At 42.5% G+C, this 15,670-nt stretch overlaps 1 protein-coding gene across 3 annotated transcripts in view; it reads right to left on the bottom strand.

Annotated features, from left to right (window-relative positions):
* dennd5a (DENN/MADD domain containing 5A) overlaps positions 1–15,670 on the bottom strand; it is a 266,025-nt gene that overhangs the window by 62,284 nt on the left and 188,071 nt on the right. For 2 of the 3 annotated variants that reach the window (XM_043705881.2, XM_043705880.2), the window contains 3 exons: positions 4,950–5,081; positions 4,323–4,475; positions 742–829 (listed from right to left, as the gene is read on the bottom strand). In XM_043705881.2, coding sequence (XP_043561816.1) covers positions 742–829; positions 4,323–4,475; positions 4,950–5,081 — 373 coding nt within the window. Of the gene's footprint in view, positions 1–741; positions 830–4,322; positions 4,476–4,949; positions 5,082–14,929; positions 14,940–15,670 lie in introns of all 3 variants that reach the window. The other variant, XM_087996558.1, reaches the window with a different exon arrangement.

Raw genomic sequence — 15,670 nt, forward strand, 5'->3', positions numbered from 1 at the left:
TCAGGTGTTCTGGTTTCTTCCCACAGTCCAAAGATGTGCAAGTTAGGTGGATTAGTCATACTAACTTATCCACAGTGTTCAGGGATGTGTAGGTTAGGCACATTAGCCATGGGTCAAAAAGTGTGGTGATGGAAAAGCACGGCAGGTCAGGCAGCACACTTTTTGGCTCTGATCTCTAGTTCTCACTTTCTCCTAGTTGCATTAGCCATGGGAAATGCAGAGTTACAGGGATAGAGTAGAGGGATGGGGATGGGTCTGGGTGAGGTGTTCTTTGAAGGGTTGGTGTAGACTTGTTGGCCACTGTGGGGGATTCTATAAAATACACTTGTGTTCATATAACTCCTTGTTGAGAATTAGATCAGTTTAAAAAAATCTGGCTAAAATGCTTTCATCATATAAACTGAACATGAAGCTGTTGGATTTTTGTTAAAACACAAGTAATGATTTTAAGCGGAGGAAACTGATCATTTTGCACTGAGGAGAAAAGGTATCACTTAACACATTTACTTACTTTTATGTCATGAATATCTTAAAGATGATTATGGTTAAAGAAGAAATTTAGCTGATCTGAATTTATGCATCCTGAAAAATTCGTCACCTGTAGCATCCACTTGTTTCTTAAATGATACTAGAGTCTTGACTTCACTACAATATCTGGAAATTTATTCCACAAGTAGGCAACTCTCGGCCAATTTTCTATTCATGTAATTCATGTATATTCAAAGATTGAAAACTTCCTACCTGTACTGCTGGTGCTTCCTAACACAGTTTCTTTTTTCTCCTTGGTCTCTTGGTAATGTAGCAAGTGAGACCATAGTGCCGATTTACCCTATTAACAAAAAATACTGCATAATGCAATATAATACTTAACATTTATGTAATGTCTATGATGCAACTTATGGAACTCTGAACCCTGCTGATTCCTGATTCCAACAAATCCTGATTTTAAAAAAAGACTATTACTTTGTTAATAAACGATTGATACTTATCAAAACAAGACCTTAACAATCCTCAAAGAGAAACTTCAGGCCTGAGGCTAATAATGCCTACTTCTGGTGCAATTAAATCTCACTCCCCTTACCGAATATTTCTAAACATGAATGGTCATAACATCCATTGTCACAAATCTTTTCCCGAGGTTACATTCAACAATCATGACGCACCTGTGGAAACTTTGCAGCCGATCTCTAACTCCAACTGGGACATCCTAATGTTATCCCTGGTGTGAGTTATGTACAGGCCTCGGCACTATTACAATAATCATGAGGTCTTCAATATTCAGGTGGACTGGGAAAATCAGGTTGGTCGCAGAACTCATGAACAAGAATTCGTGGAATGGCTGTGATATGTTTTTGGAGCAACTTCTAGTAGAGCCCACTAGGGAACTGGAAATTCTGAATTTAATATATGCAATGAAGCAAATTGATTAGGAAGCTTAAAGTGAAGGAACTCCTAGGGGGAAGTGACCATAAATGATAGAATTCACCCTGCAGTTTGAGAAGAAGCTAGAATCAGATGAAACAGTATTCTAATTGAGGAAAGGTAAATTTAATTGAGTAAAGGTGACTTTGGCAGTGTCTTCTTTACTAAAGATGGATGCAAAGTGGTAATTTAGTACCTCAGAATTGTCTCCAACTTCCATGCATAAATCTCTTTGTAAACCCTCATCAGCTCTAGTCTCTTAACCATCTTTCTACTATTTGCATACCTGTGGAAGACTATTAGATTCCGTTTCTATGTTGGCTGTGAACTTTCTATTGTTCGAGTGCTAAACTAGGGGGAAGACTAATTATAACAGTATTAGGCAGGAACTGGAGAATTTAAATTGGGGGTGGCTATTCTTAATGATAATACACATCTTTTAAAGGCCAGCTGATCAGCCTTCAAGACTAGCATGTTCCTGTGAGGACGAAAATAAAGGATGGCAAGTTTTGGGAACTGTAGATGACAAGAGGTATTGAAAGATTAATCAAAAAGGATGCATACGTAAAGTTTAGAAAATTGAAATTGGTCAAGCCCCATAAGGAATAAGGCAAGAACTTAAACAAGGAATTTGAAGGATTGAAAAAAGGCAACGAAATGTCCTGGGCAAATAGAATTATGGAGAATCACCAAAGCATTTTATATTTGTACAATAGCATAAAGAGGGTAACTAGGAAAAGGGTAGGTCTACTTAAGGACAAAGGAGGGATTTTATGTTGGAGCTGAAGGAAGTGGGTGAGGCCCTTAATGAGTACTTCACATTGGTATTCACCAAGGACATGGATGGTGGTAAAACTAGGGCATATTGATATTAAAAAGGAGAAGATGTTGGGTGCCTTGAAAGACTTTAAGGTAGTTAAGTCACCAGGGCCTGATGAGATTGATCCCAGGATACTGAGGGAGGTAAGGGATAAGGTTCTTGGGGCCTTGACAGAGATCTTTGTATCCTCTTTAGCCACAGGTGAGATTCGAAACAACTGGAGACTGGCTAATGCTGTTCCTTTGTTTAAGAGGGGTAACAGGGATAATTCAAGAAATTACAGGCCAGTGATCTTACATCAGTTGTAGGGAAATTATTGGAGAAGATACTTAGGGACAGAATCTACTTGCATTTGGAAAAGAATGAACATATTAGGGATAGTCAGCATGGCTTTGTGTGGGCTAGGTCTTGTCTCACAAACTTGATTGAGTTCTTTGAAGAAGTGACAATGAAGAAGAAGTGTAGGGCAGTGGATATTGTCTACACTGACTTTAATAAAGCATTTGACAAGTTGGCTAGTCCAGAAGATTAAGTCACATGGGATCCATGATGAGTTGGCAAGTTGGTTACAAAATTGGCTTGGTCACAGAGGACGGAATGTGGTTGTGGAGGGGTGTTTTGCTGACTGGAGGTCTGCAACCAGTGCTATTATGCAAGAATCAGTGCTGAAACCTCTGTCGTTTGCAATACATACATATTTTATTCATATATGTCTATATAAATGATTTAGATGAAAATGATTCATAAGTCTGCAAAAGACATGAAAATAGGTGGAGTTGTAGATCGTGAGAAAGGTTATCAAATGATATAGCAGGATCGATAACAGTTGGAATATTGCATGGAGAAATGGCAGATGGAATTTAATCCAGACAAGCATGAGGTGATGCACTTTGCAAGGTCAAATGGAAGACAAGCATACATAGTAAATAGCAGGACCCTTAGGAGCATTGCTATACTGAGAGAACTTGGGGTGCAAGTCCATAGTTCCCTAAAAGTAGCAATACATATGGATTATTAATAAAGAAGATGGATGGCATGCTTGCCTTCATTGGTCGGGGCATTGAGTATAAAAATTGACAAGTCATTTTGCTGCTATATAAAACTTTAGATCAATCATATTTGGAGTATTATGTGCAGTTCTGGTCACATTATAGGAAGGATGGGGAAGATTTAGGGAGGATGCAAAAGTGGTTTACCAGGAGTTTACCTGGATTGGAGTTTATTTGCTATTAAGGAGAAACTTGGATTGTTTTTGATAGAGCATCAAAGGCTTAGGGGTGACCTATAGAAATATGTAAATTTATGAGAGGCGTGGATAGGGTAGATGATCAGAATCTTTTTCCATGGTGGAAATATCAAATACTGGGGACAGAGTTTTAAAGTGGGAAAGGTAAAGTTTAATGGAGATGTGTGTGGCAGACTGTGGTAGGTGCCTGAAATGTGCTGTCAGTGGAGGTGGGAGAAGCAGATACAAGAGCAATATTTAACAGGCATTCAGATAGACACATGACCAGGCAGGGAAACGAGGGATACGGACCATGTGCAGACAGGTATGATTAGTTTAGACATCATGGTTGGCACAGACATGGTGGGCCAAGGGCCTGTTCCTGTGCTGTACTATTCTATGTTCTATGACAGGAAAGTTAAGAAAAAGTATACAGAATTACAGGCCTTATAAGTGGTGGTACAGAGTTTGAAAGTGAGAAAATTGCAAGCTGTTACAAAATACTGCTTCAGCCTCAACTAGAGTATTGTGCCTGCACAGACACAACAGGCCGAACATTCCTCTTTTGTGCTGCAATCATTGTATGTCTCTACAAATCCCTTAGATTTACCTTGGCTACTTACTTGAAACTTTATTGCTGGAACAGCACAGCAGGTCAGGCAGCATCCAGGGAACAGGAGATTCGACGTTTCGGGCACAGGCCCTTCTTCAGGAATTCCTGAAGAAGGGCCTGTGCCCGAAACGTCGAATCTCCTGTTCCCTGGATGCTGCCTGACCTGCTGTGCTGTTCCAGCAATAAAGTTTCAACTTGGATCTCCAGCATCTGCAGACCTCACTTTCTCCTTGGCTACTTACTTGTTTGACCTGTAGGCCATGACTCCATATTCTTTCTAACAAATCACAGAGACTAGCAATCAGCGTATTCTCTTCCACTCCTGTGATAGTCACCTCGCCATGACCCAGTTCCACTGCTTCTCTCCCCATTTTCTCTACTAGCATGCGCTTAGTCTGCAAAAGAGATATTTGTGAATTAATAAACACATTGGAAAAATAACAATTAGAATTACCATTCTGACCTTGTAGAAAAAAGTTGAGAACTTCTCATTGCCTTTGGAAGCAGATGTACTATGAAAATAGCATAAAATTATGCAGACCAGAATGATCTGAGGTTTGATCCTTGACATATAACTGACTAAGTAGATAATTTCATCAATTTAAACAATTTGAATTTTGGATACAACTACCTGAACGTTTCTGGGGTGAGGAAGTGGAAGGATACAAAAAAAAATACAAGTTTTTCCAGTTTACAATCCAATGAGTGCTACTGAACAATGCCTGCATGGGTAAAAAGGCTCTAGACTTAGACATGAACACGGGCACTTGGGCGAGCTCCAGAAAGGTATGTGCATCACTGTACCCCCCAACTACAGTGAGTACTTTCAGGAAAAAAGGAGGGAAAACTTAATAGAAAAACAAAATTACCTTATTACGACATTCCTTTAATAGGCCCTCAACAAACTTCCAGTTGGTATGTGCAATTACTGATGGAGACAGGTTAGACAGCTTAGGCTGACGCATGCTTGTTCCAAGGTTCCGAGCTTCCTGTATGTATTTCTTCAATTAGAGAAATAAGCAGAGTAAGAAGAATAAGCATAATTTCAACTATCAGAAAGTGGATCACAAATTAACTTGCGTTTAAAATTGACAGGTCATCATGTTGAAATCATGAGTTAAATGGTCTTTTTTTAAAAAAAATCAATGAATGAAGCATCACGATAAACTACACAAAAATTAAATTTTAAAACCAGAAATTCAAATACACTCAATTTCCTCAGTACATTCAAATAAAATTCCAGTTTAAAATTATGGGCTGGATTTTCTGAAGAGTGACAATCTCACGCAGAATGCCACTGTGCCCCTTTGTTTATGTATAAAGGATGAAAAGAAGCTCTCCATTTTTGAAAGGATATTCCACTCAGGTCTCCCTCAGAAATGCAGAGCTGTACTTCCATTCCATTCTGTCAATTCTTTCATAGAGCAGAACTGTCAAAAGAAGGCAAACCATGTCCCCTTTCCACAGCAGTCAGCTGAAATTTAAAGGTCTTGACAGCTGTTTAGACAGCTTCTGGGAGTAGGGTACCAACTTTGGAGAAAATGCCAAAGACGTTTACCAGGATTTACCTGGATTTGAGTTCATTAGTCATGAAGGATAGGTTGGACAAACTTGGATTGTTTTTGATGAAACAAAGGCTGAGGGGTGAGAAATATGTAAAATTATGAGAGGTGTGGATAGGTTGGAGAGTCAGAATCTTTTTCCCATGGTGGAAATGTCAAATATTGGGGACATATGGACCTGTTGCATGTTTGATTATAAAAGACAACTTTCCCAGAGGCACCAGACACTAAAACATGCCAAGAATTGACGGAGCTGGTTAAGGAATATTATGAAACCTCCTCTAATCCTGAGATGCTATTGGTTTCATTTGGCTATTAGGGAACAGGGGGAATCCGTATTGAGATTTTTGATGAGGTTACGACAACTGACAGAGGCATGTGATTTTGGGTCTATCCTGAATGAGATGCTGAGATTCCATTTGATATGTGGGATGAATGATGTAACCATGCAGAAGTACCTATTACTGAAGCCCAACTGGACTTCACATAGGCACTGCAGCTGGCTTTGTCATTATAAAATGCAGCAAGTGGAGCATGGGATCTACAGGGCATTCTAATGGAAATAGACACCCTCCTCTGTCCAACTGAGCTTGGGGAACACCACGTGAGTGTAGGCAATCACAGAACCTCATGCAGGGCACATCCTGAGCAGAGGGATCTTAGGCCAACACACAGCAGAACCTCCACAACAAAGCCAAGCTTCAGCTCAGTAGCTAAACAGTTCTTCAGGATCTGGGCTGGCAAACCATAGTAGTTGCTGGCATTACGTAGACTCGAGACAGCAAAGGGGTCCCACAAGGCTTTAACTGGAGTACGAAAACTTGTCAGCCAGTATCCAGGAGAGTGCACACCCTGTAAAGTCTCCCTACATGTGGTGGAATAATTAAATTTCTGAGTGACACCTAAATTAATGCTTGGTTAAATGGTCACCCAGTTCCTATAGAGGTTGATACCGGTGCAGCTGCATCTGTGGTTGCAGAATTTGTCTGTCTTTAATCAGATTTGCTCGGGACTTCACCTTGAAGCTTATGCAAGGCCTCGAGCAGACTGAGAACACTGAGGAACCATTGCAAATTAGGGGTACGACTTCAGTTCCAGTGTCCTACGAGAAGCAATTGGTGCAATTACTACCGATGGCAGTAAAAGGCTCGAGCCCATTCCTATTAGGGCACAGTTGGTTGAGAGAGATTCGTCTCGGTTGGCTCAACATTTTTCCATTGGAAAATGGCTGCCTCAGATGAAGTCCTAGTGAAATACCCAGGAGTTTTTTCAAGAAGGGCTTGGGACTATTAGAGGGCTAAAGCCATTTTACATGTTGTCCAGGGCAAAATTCTGACAGTTTGCAAGGTCTGTCATTTGCCTTGCAGGAAGAAGTAGAGGTGGAAGTCAGAAGGCTGGAGAGTAGAGGGATCATCAACAAATGCAATTTGCAGAATGGGCAGGACCGGTCATATCGATTGTGAAGCCTGATGGTTCAGTTCGCCTTTGTGGATTTTAAGCAAACAGTAAACCACTTCTTGCGGCTGGATAAATAGGCAATCCCTCGCACAGAGACATAGCGGAGGTGCTGTCCGTTATGAAACTGGACATGTGCCACACCTACTCGCAATTGTGTCTGGATGAGGAATCCTAAAAGTACACTACATTTAACAACTAATAATGGTTTACATCAATATGCAAGGCTGCACTCTTTTTCCAGTGGGCTATTGAAAAAGTTTTACAAGGGTTACCCCAGGTTGCCATTTATCTGGATGACGTACTAGTAACTGGAAAGACCAATAAAGAGCACCTGGTGAACTTGGACAGTGTTTAAATGTTTCTGCCAGGTGGTTGTACACCTGAAATGGGAAAGATGTACATTCCAGATGCCCCAAGTGATCTACTTGGATTAGAAAGTCGACAAAACTGGGGTTACACCTGTTGGAAGTGGGTTAGTGAATTATAACAGAAAATTCATAGGTGACTTGGCCTCCATCTTGGCACCCTTATACTTACTATTGAAAAATGGTCAGCCTTGGAAATGGTCATGTAGCCAAGAAGTAGCCTTTAAGGAAATGAAAACACAGCTATCATCTAAACGTGTTGGCACATTATGATCCCAAATGAAATCTGGTGCTGACATGCGATGCCTTCTCATATGATATTGGGGTCATATTGGCTCACCAGTGGCCCAACAGAGACGAATGCTTCCCAGACTCTGGCTGATGCTGAACGCAATTATGCCCAGATGGAGAAGGAAGGTTTAACACTTGTTTTTGATGTGAGAAAATTCCACCAGTACCTTTATAGATGAGAATTTGCCATAATAACAGATCACAAACCCTTGCTAGGGTTACTGAAGGAAGGCAAGGCAGTGCCGCCCATAGATTCCAGTAGAATTCAGCATTGGGCCCAAATTCTCAACACATACAAGTGCAATTGGAACACTGTCTCGGAAGCCAAGTGGCTAATGCGGATGCCTTGAGCTGGATCCCCTGGCAGATACCCCACTGGTGGCCCCTCCCCGGAAGAGTCTGTTTTGGTTTTAAACTTTCTGGACACCCTTTCAGTCACCGCGGACAATATCCAACTGTGGACACCAAAAATGCTGTCCTAGTGAAACAGAAACAGTTGGTGGTTATTGGAGAAACAGAAGGGCCATTGCAACCAGAATTTAAACCTTTTTGGGACCCGGTGAGATCAGATCACTATAAAGAATGGCACATTACTGTTGGAAGCAAGGGTGATTGTCCTGTGTAAAAGTCACTGCCAGATACTGGCCGAACTCCACCAGGGTCCTCCAGGGGTTTCAAAGATGAAGATACTGGGAAGAAGTTATGTCTGGTGTCCAAGGTTGAATGCTGACATAGCTGTATTGGTAGGGCAATGCCCAGAGTGCCAACAAGGACATCTTCTTTTGCAAAAATATACTTTATTCATAGAAGGAAATCTTTATGTAGATACAAGTTCATGAAACTGTTCAGATTAATACTGTCTGTATTTACAAAGAAAAAACAACATTGGTTTTGGCTTTCTCTATATTTACAAATAAACTCTTGGCATTTAGCTGAGGCATCAGGAGGGTCCAATTACTGAATGAACTCCCATTATTCTTTGATATAAGGACCTTCCACAGTGGTCATTCCCCACTGCACCTTAGCGGCAGCTGCCCCAAGCTTTAGTCCTGGACCTTGGAATGTGCCAGTCTGCAACACTCAGTCTTGGCCAACTCTTTCAACTGGAAGACCAGCAAGTTTTGGGCAGACCAAAAAGCGTCTTTCACCAAGTTGATGGTCCTCCATGACATGATGAGGATCAGCAAATCCTTTTATGCCAGACTCAATAACATGAGGCCCATTGACAGCATGGCCTCCCAGTCCTCTATCACTGAGGTCTTAGCTGACAGCACGTGGGAGAGGCTGGATCAGCTGCTATCTCTGGACAAGCTGACCAATGCCTCGAGTCCTTTTGAAAAGAATAAAAGTTCTTGAGTTATGGCTTACCAGCCGAGTTGTGTTTTCTGCTCTGTGGAACTTGATTGGCCAGGACTTGCTGAGAGTATAGGACGGTATGCTTATGGCAGGTACTGTATGCAATTCCAGGAGGAAAGGCATCATTACCTTCATCTACAAGCAGGAGGGGGGGGGAAGGGAAGAAATTAAAAATTGGTGACTAATATCACTTGAACGTGGATTACAAAATCAGGTCTAAGGTCATCATCCACTGGGTCAGGTTTGCTCTAGAATCAGTAGTTCATCCCAATTAAATCTATGCTGTACCAGGTAGGAGCATTGCTGAGACCCTTGCGCTCCTCAGGGATACAATTGCCAGTATTCAGGACAGTGGGGTGGATAACTGCCTCATCAGCCTGGACCAGGAGAAGGCCTTCGACAGGATATTGCACACCAACATGAGAGATGTTCTCTCCAAAATGGGTTTTGAGGAGGGAATCTGCTCTAGATCAACATTGTTAGTGCAGTATGAATCAATGGGTGGGAATCAAAGTTTCCTGGTCAGATCTGGAGTCAGGCAGGGCTGCGCACACACTCCTGCCTGGTTTGTGTGCTGTATAGAACATTATGCCAAATCCATTAGGAAGGATGTGAGCTTGAGAGGGTGACTTTTCCAGGCAGTTGTGACCTGCAGGTTACAGTCTTCCATGTACATGGATGATGTCGCTGTTTTCTATTTATCTGCTGTCAATGCACATACTGTGACTATTTGAATGGGCCTCGGGTACCAAATTAAACATGGCAAGAGCGAAGCCATGCTCCTTGGTAACTGGACCGACCAATCCTTTAACCCCTTCACCATCAGGACCCACTACCTGAAGGTGCTGGGTATTGGGTTTGGGGGCGAGTGTCACAAAAGTGAGGCAGAAACTAGGCAGATGGGAACACCAGTCACTCTCCATTGCAGGTTAAAAATCTGGTCATCATGTGTGAGGTACTGTGTTGCTGTATGTGGCATAGGTTTGGCTGATGCCCCGAACCTGCACTGCTGCAGCCACCTGGATCATCTTTCATTTCACATGGAGGTCGAAGATGAACTAAATCCGAAGGGACGTTATGTATAAAGAACTTGACAAAATGGGGAAAAGCATGCCCAATGCTACCCTCACCCTGATGGCCACCTTTGTGTGTGGCTGCATCAAGCTGTGCGTAGACCCTCAGTATGCAAACACCAGTGTCACTACTTAGTGAGGTTCTACCTGTCCCCGGTGTTGCAAAACATAGGCTTGGCCTCATTGCCATGGCAACGCTTCAAATGGTTGGACCGATCTGTACCATCTGTCCCTCATGGAGAAATTTATGAAGGAAAACACCTTTGACCACAAGCCCATCAGACAATGATCAGCATGTAATGCCGTCAAGACCCTTCGGGCAAAGGAGAGTGTGGACCTTGTCGAATGGTTCCCTGTATGGATAATGAAAGTCATTTGGCAGAATGCCTCATCACCAGAACTTCCAAACAAGCATCAGGACATTGCTTGGCTGGTGGTGAGAAGGGCTCTGCCTGTGAGATCCTTCGTATGCATGCCCAGACTGTACGCCACCACATACTGCCCTCAAAGTGGCTGCAGAGCGGACGAGATTGTCACACACCTATTTCTGGAATGTATCTATGCAAAGAAGGCTGGAGAAAAATGCAGTAATTCTGTCGAGGTTTGTCCTGAGCAGCTCTGTGATGAAGGATTCTGCACTCTACAGTTTGTTCCTCAGGATGCACAAATATCAACTGTGCTGAGGTGCAGTATCCCACACTCCTGCAGAAACAGGAAATCTGCTTTAACGTTGCCCAGATAAGCCAACATAGACAGATATCGTATAGTAGATTTAACGTTACGCACATTAATACTTGCGGTCTTTAAGCCCATTTTAGCTTTATACAATTGTTAAAACCCAAAGTCCATTTACCCAAGGTCTTATCACTGAGGCAGTCCCCTGCATTCTTGTGGTGTGGGTGAACTGTTGGACCCTCGCAGGGCTGAGGTAGCTTTCCAGTTCCTCCCTCAGGCCTTTGCCCCTGTCTGGCCTCATTGGGCAAGTATTAAACTAGGAATGGTTCTGAGTCGGACCAAGGGACTGTCGTCCTCTGCTCCTTATTCAAAGTGTCGCTGCTCCCAGTTGCCCAGAGCTGTGGTGTGGAGGACCCCCTTGGTTCCTGGTAGTGGAAGGCTGGGTTTCGCACACACCTTATGACATCCACCATTTTCTATTAGGGGGTGCTTCTCTCCTTCTCCCCGGTAACCTTGATCCTTCTTTTCTGTTGGTGACCCTCCATCTGCAAGTCCAGCAGACCTCCAGCAGCTTCTGTTGCCATCGTGCCGTTGTCTCTTCCTGTTCTGTTGTGGACCTGATGAGGCCAGGCAAGGTTCTCTTCTGGTTTTTCTTCACCATTTTCCACTCCCCTGACTCCCTTGTCACCTCCTCCTCCACTGACTGTGGATGCTCGTATGGAGGTTGAGTCTGTTGTGCCATTGTGCGGGCTTACTGTCTATCCTTTCTGGCCTGTCCCTCCTCCTGTGTGACCCTCCCTTCATTTCTTTCTACTGGAAGGTGCCACTGCTCGCCATCTGAGTGTATGTAGCCCTCTTGGATATGCCATATACAGGTGGCCCACTTCCCTACACAGATTGCAGCTCTATGCTTGTTGACAGTCTTTGGTCAGGTGCCCGTCCTGCTTACAGTTTCTGCGTTTCTGCACAGGGTTACCTTGCACTCCACCACTGTGTCCTGATCTCCCACAGGTTCGACAGACCCTGGGCTGCCCTGCATATGTCAGATAACCTCAGCTCCTCTGATCTCAAAGCTAGATCATGGGTCAAGAGCATTCCATCAGTATCTGCCCTCAGGGTTACCTTAACCTGCCGTTTACTGGTCCAGACCCTGAAGGGAGTCCATCACATCATTGCTGCCACATTGCACTTGCACATACCTTCCCAGGAAGGCCAAAACATCTGCTGCTGGCACATGGGAGCTATACATATGGATGATGAACTCCTCTCTACAGGTAACACAAACAATGGCTCTGCATTCAGGACGGAGAAGGAACCCTCACTGCCTTTCTCCTCAAATATCTTCAGAGAATGTTCACATTGCTTCACTCCTGAAGATCACATCGAAGTAACCGCCACTGGGGATTTCCTGCAGGAAATGGATGTCTGCTGCTTGGAGTTCACAGTAATCCAGTAGAATCCTCTTCACAAAAATGTCTGTATGACCTCTGTGCTTTCTTCCACTTTCTTCATACAGCCACCCTGACCTGGAGCACAGGTGCTTGCTGAGGGCACAGCTCTAGGTTAGCTTTTCCCTAAATTGGCAATAGGCTGAAGCCAGCATAAAGATCCACCAATAGCAGGTCAGCTCAACCAATGGTGCTCCAAAGTCCAATTACAATCCAGTGATGATCTCAATTGCTCTGATAACTCAACTCAACACTTGACCTTAGGCCAAAAGTCCGAGAAGATAAATTGCCACCAGCACTCCCACATCTGTGGGAATGGCTGGGTAATCTGTGGAGTTGGTTGCATGTCAAGTATGCCGGTCCTTTCATGGACTCAATGTTCTTGATCAAAGTAGTTGGACGTACATAAAGTTTGTTCAGCAAATTCTGGGATGACAATTGAGAAGTTGCTAGCATCAATCGCAGTGCACGGACTCCTGGAAGCATTGATCATGGTCAATGAGACATAATTTACCAGCAGGGAATTTGAAAATTTCCAGAAGTCCAATTGCATTCGGCACAAAAAGCCAGTTCCATACCATCTAGAAGGAATGCCAATCCTGGCCAAATGCCTCTTCCAAGCAGAAAAGACAATTTGATTCAAGGGATGAAGTTTGGTGCCAGAACCATGGAAATGGCCCTGTATGGGTACAAGGTGAGATTGACACAAGGTTAGGTCCCGTGACTTAAAAAGTTCAAGGAGGTGATACAGTCCTGAACAAACACATGGATCACCTGAAAGATGTTAACTTGCAAACAGGGCAGGAGAAAAACATATCTGGCCCCTCAGAACAGCTGGAAGGCCTGTCAGAAACCAACTTGTTTTGAGCAAACTTTGGAGTCCAAAGTGGATGCAGCCTCAATATCATTACTGCAGAAGAGGAGAAAGTCATCCCTAGACCTGACCTGGGGCAAAGACGTCACAAGAGAAGCAACAAGCGAAAGACCAGGCCTACCGCTCCAGACTTCGGAGAGGGGTAGTATATAGTGATTGGCCCAGGTTAACAATCCCAATCAAGAATCTCGGAGTCAGAGGGTCCACCTGGTTCTAATCAGGAAAGCATTGGCTGGCCAATATAACCAGGAGATTAGAATCTCATCAGTTGAGGACAGACTCTGAGCTGGCTGGCGACAACCAGTGTACTGTGCACTAGTAAATAAAGTCAAAAATCACACTGCTGTGCTGCTTCTTCATCAGGTGATTGTGAAGAAGCAATGCTTTGAAAGCTAGTGCCTCCAAATAAACCTGCTGGTCTATAACCTGGTGTTGTGTGATTTTTAACTTGGTCCAACCCAGTCCAACACCGGTTCCATCAAATCATAACTCATAAATAAAGTGTTACTTGATGACAGAAACCAGCCTCTGTGCAGTTTTTTTAAGGAAGTCTCTGACTTTTGGAGATTTTTGGAAGATTTCAGGTGTAGACGAACTATACACAGGAAAATTCAATTTCCCATGAAATTCTATTGGAGTGTGCTACAAGGTCCTGTGAGATATTGTGTTTTAGGTTGTCTTTACTAACTCACTCACCAGCTCGTTATATTTATTAATACTGGGTTTAAAGTTCATTCATTCATTCATTCCCTTTACTAACCTGTTGTTTACTATAACACGGTTTCATTCATTCATTGACATAACTGCATTTTGTAGTATGTTTTACTATTACAATATAGACTAAAATTAATGATTTGGAGATGCTGGTGTTGGACTGGGGTGTACAAAGTTAAAAATCACGCAACACCAGGTTATAGTCCAACGGGTTTAATTGGAAGCACACTAGCTCTAGAATCGCCACTCCTTCATCAGGTGATCACGTGATGAAGGAGCGGCGCTCCGAAAGCTTGTCCTTCCAATTAAATCTGTTGGACTATAACCTGGGTGTTGTGTGATTTTTAACTCTGACTAAAATTAAAACATCCATTTCACCATAAACCCCTCTCATCAAAAGCTACTACTGAATAAGTGTCAATATCATAAAAAGTACCATCCCCATCTACTAAAGATTATAAAATTTAACAGCCCTTACCAACTGTCTCTCAGACCTGAATAGATTACAGAACACCAAAACATTTTCCCCATTTAGTATGTACTTGTTAAATACCTTTTAACTGGGCTGTTATCTCTTGAAGGAACTGTTAAAACTGCTTATGCGAATTTGCATGAATGAACGGAACTCACACCAGTAAACAGTAAACAAATCTCACAACCCAGCTGAAGTAATCAGTTTAATATCCTTTATTCTTTTATGAAGCTGAAAATGTGTTGCTGGAAAAGCGCAGCAAGTCAGGCAGCATCCAGGGAACAGGAGAATCGATATTTCGGGCATAAGCCCTTCTTCAGGAAGTACAGGTATAATTTCTAACTCATTTAAACGATATAGGCCTAGTATTTTTTTTACCTTAAAAGAACTAACACCTCTTAATTAAGCTAACAGGACAGACACTCTTAATCCGATCAGGAGTAGCAGCCAGTACTTAGCACATGTTTTAACCCATCACCTGTCTCAGAGGACAGAAGCCCCTCAAACCTTTGTGTACTATATATAAAAAAAATGTAACACCATAGTAATGGAATTTTAAACTAAGTAAGAACTGTATTTCAGGATTCTCTAGCTGCCTTGAAATTGTGCTACTTATGTTTTCTGAATAAAGAGGCTATTTTCCACATTCACCAATTTTAGTTGTTATTTAAACACAATCCCACAGTCCCCATGTGTAACTCTTACCTATGCTAGCTTTACAACTGCCTGGCCAATGGAAAATCTGCCCCTTCAAATCAACTAACAGCAGTAAATGTCTAGACTGATTTTCAAAAGAAAAGTTCAGATGTAGTGGCAGGGAACTTTAAACACTCACCAAAAAGAAATACAAGAACAAATTTTGCAGTAACCTTCAATACTGCAGTTGAACTCTCCCACTTATATTCTTTCATTTCAATCGTGCCATTGTACATGTTAACCCAAGAATTGGCAGCAAACTGTACACTGAACAAGTATTTCCAGTTATGGACAAGGTTGTAAGGAAAAAAAAATGATTGGACTCTTGTATCTAGTTTGTGTAAAGTAGGTTTTTGTATTTTGTGGAACCACTGCAAATATGTTTTTAAATCTTATCCTTCAGATCCCAAATCCAAAAACAATGGAAGATCTGAAATGTCATTAGAAAAAATTTTCTAACTATACGTAGCGGGTCTAAATAAAGATTAGGAATTCATGCAGGCCTGGTGGGCTGAAAGGCCAGTATCTATGCTGTATTGTCTTGTACTGTATTATGTACTGACAATTTCTTTAGATTAGTGGTGCTGGAAGAGCACAGCAGTTCAG

This window comes from Chiloscyllium plagiosum, unplaced genomic scaffold (genome assembly GCF_037043375.1).
Source record: "Chiloscyllium plagiosum isolate Xiang-an unplaced genomic scaffold, Cpla_swu_hap1 HiC_scaffold_18, whole genome shotgun sequence".
NCBI lineage: Eukaryota > Metazoa > Chordata > Chondrichthyes > Orectolobiformes > Hemiscylliidae > Chiloscyllium > Chiloscyllium plagiosum.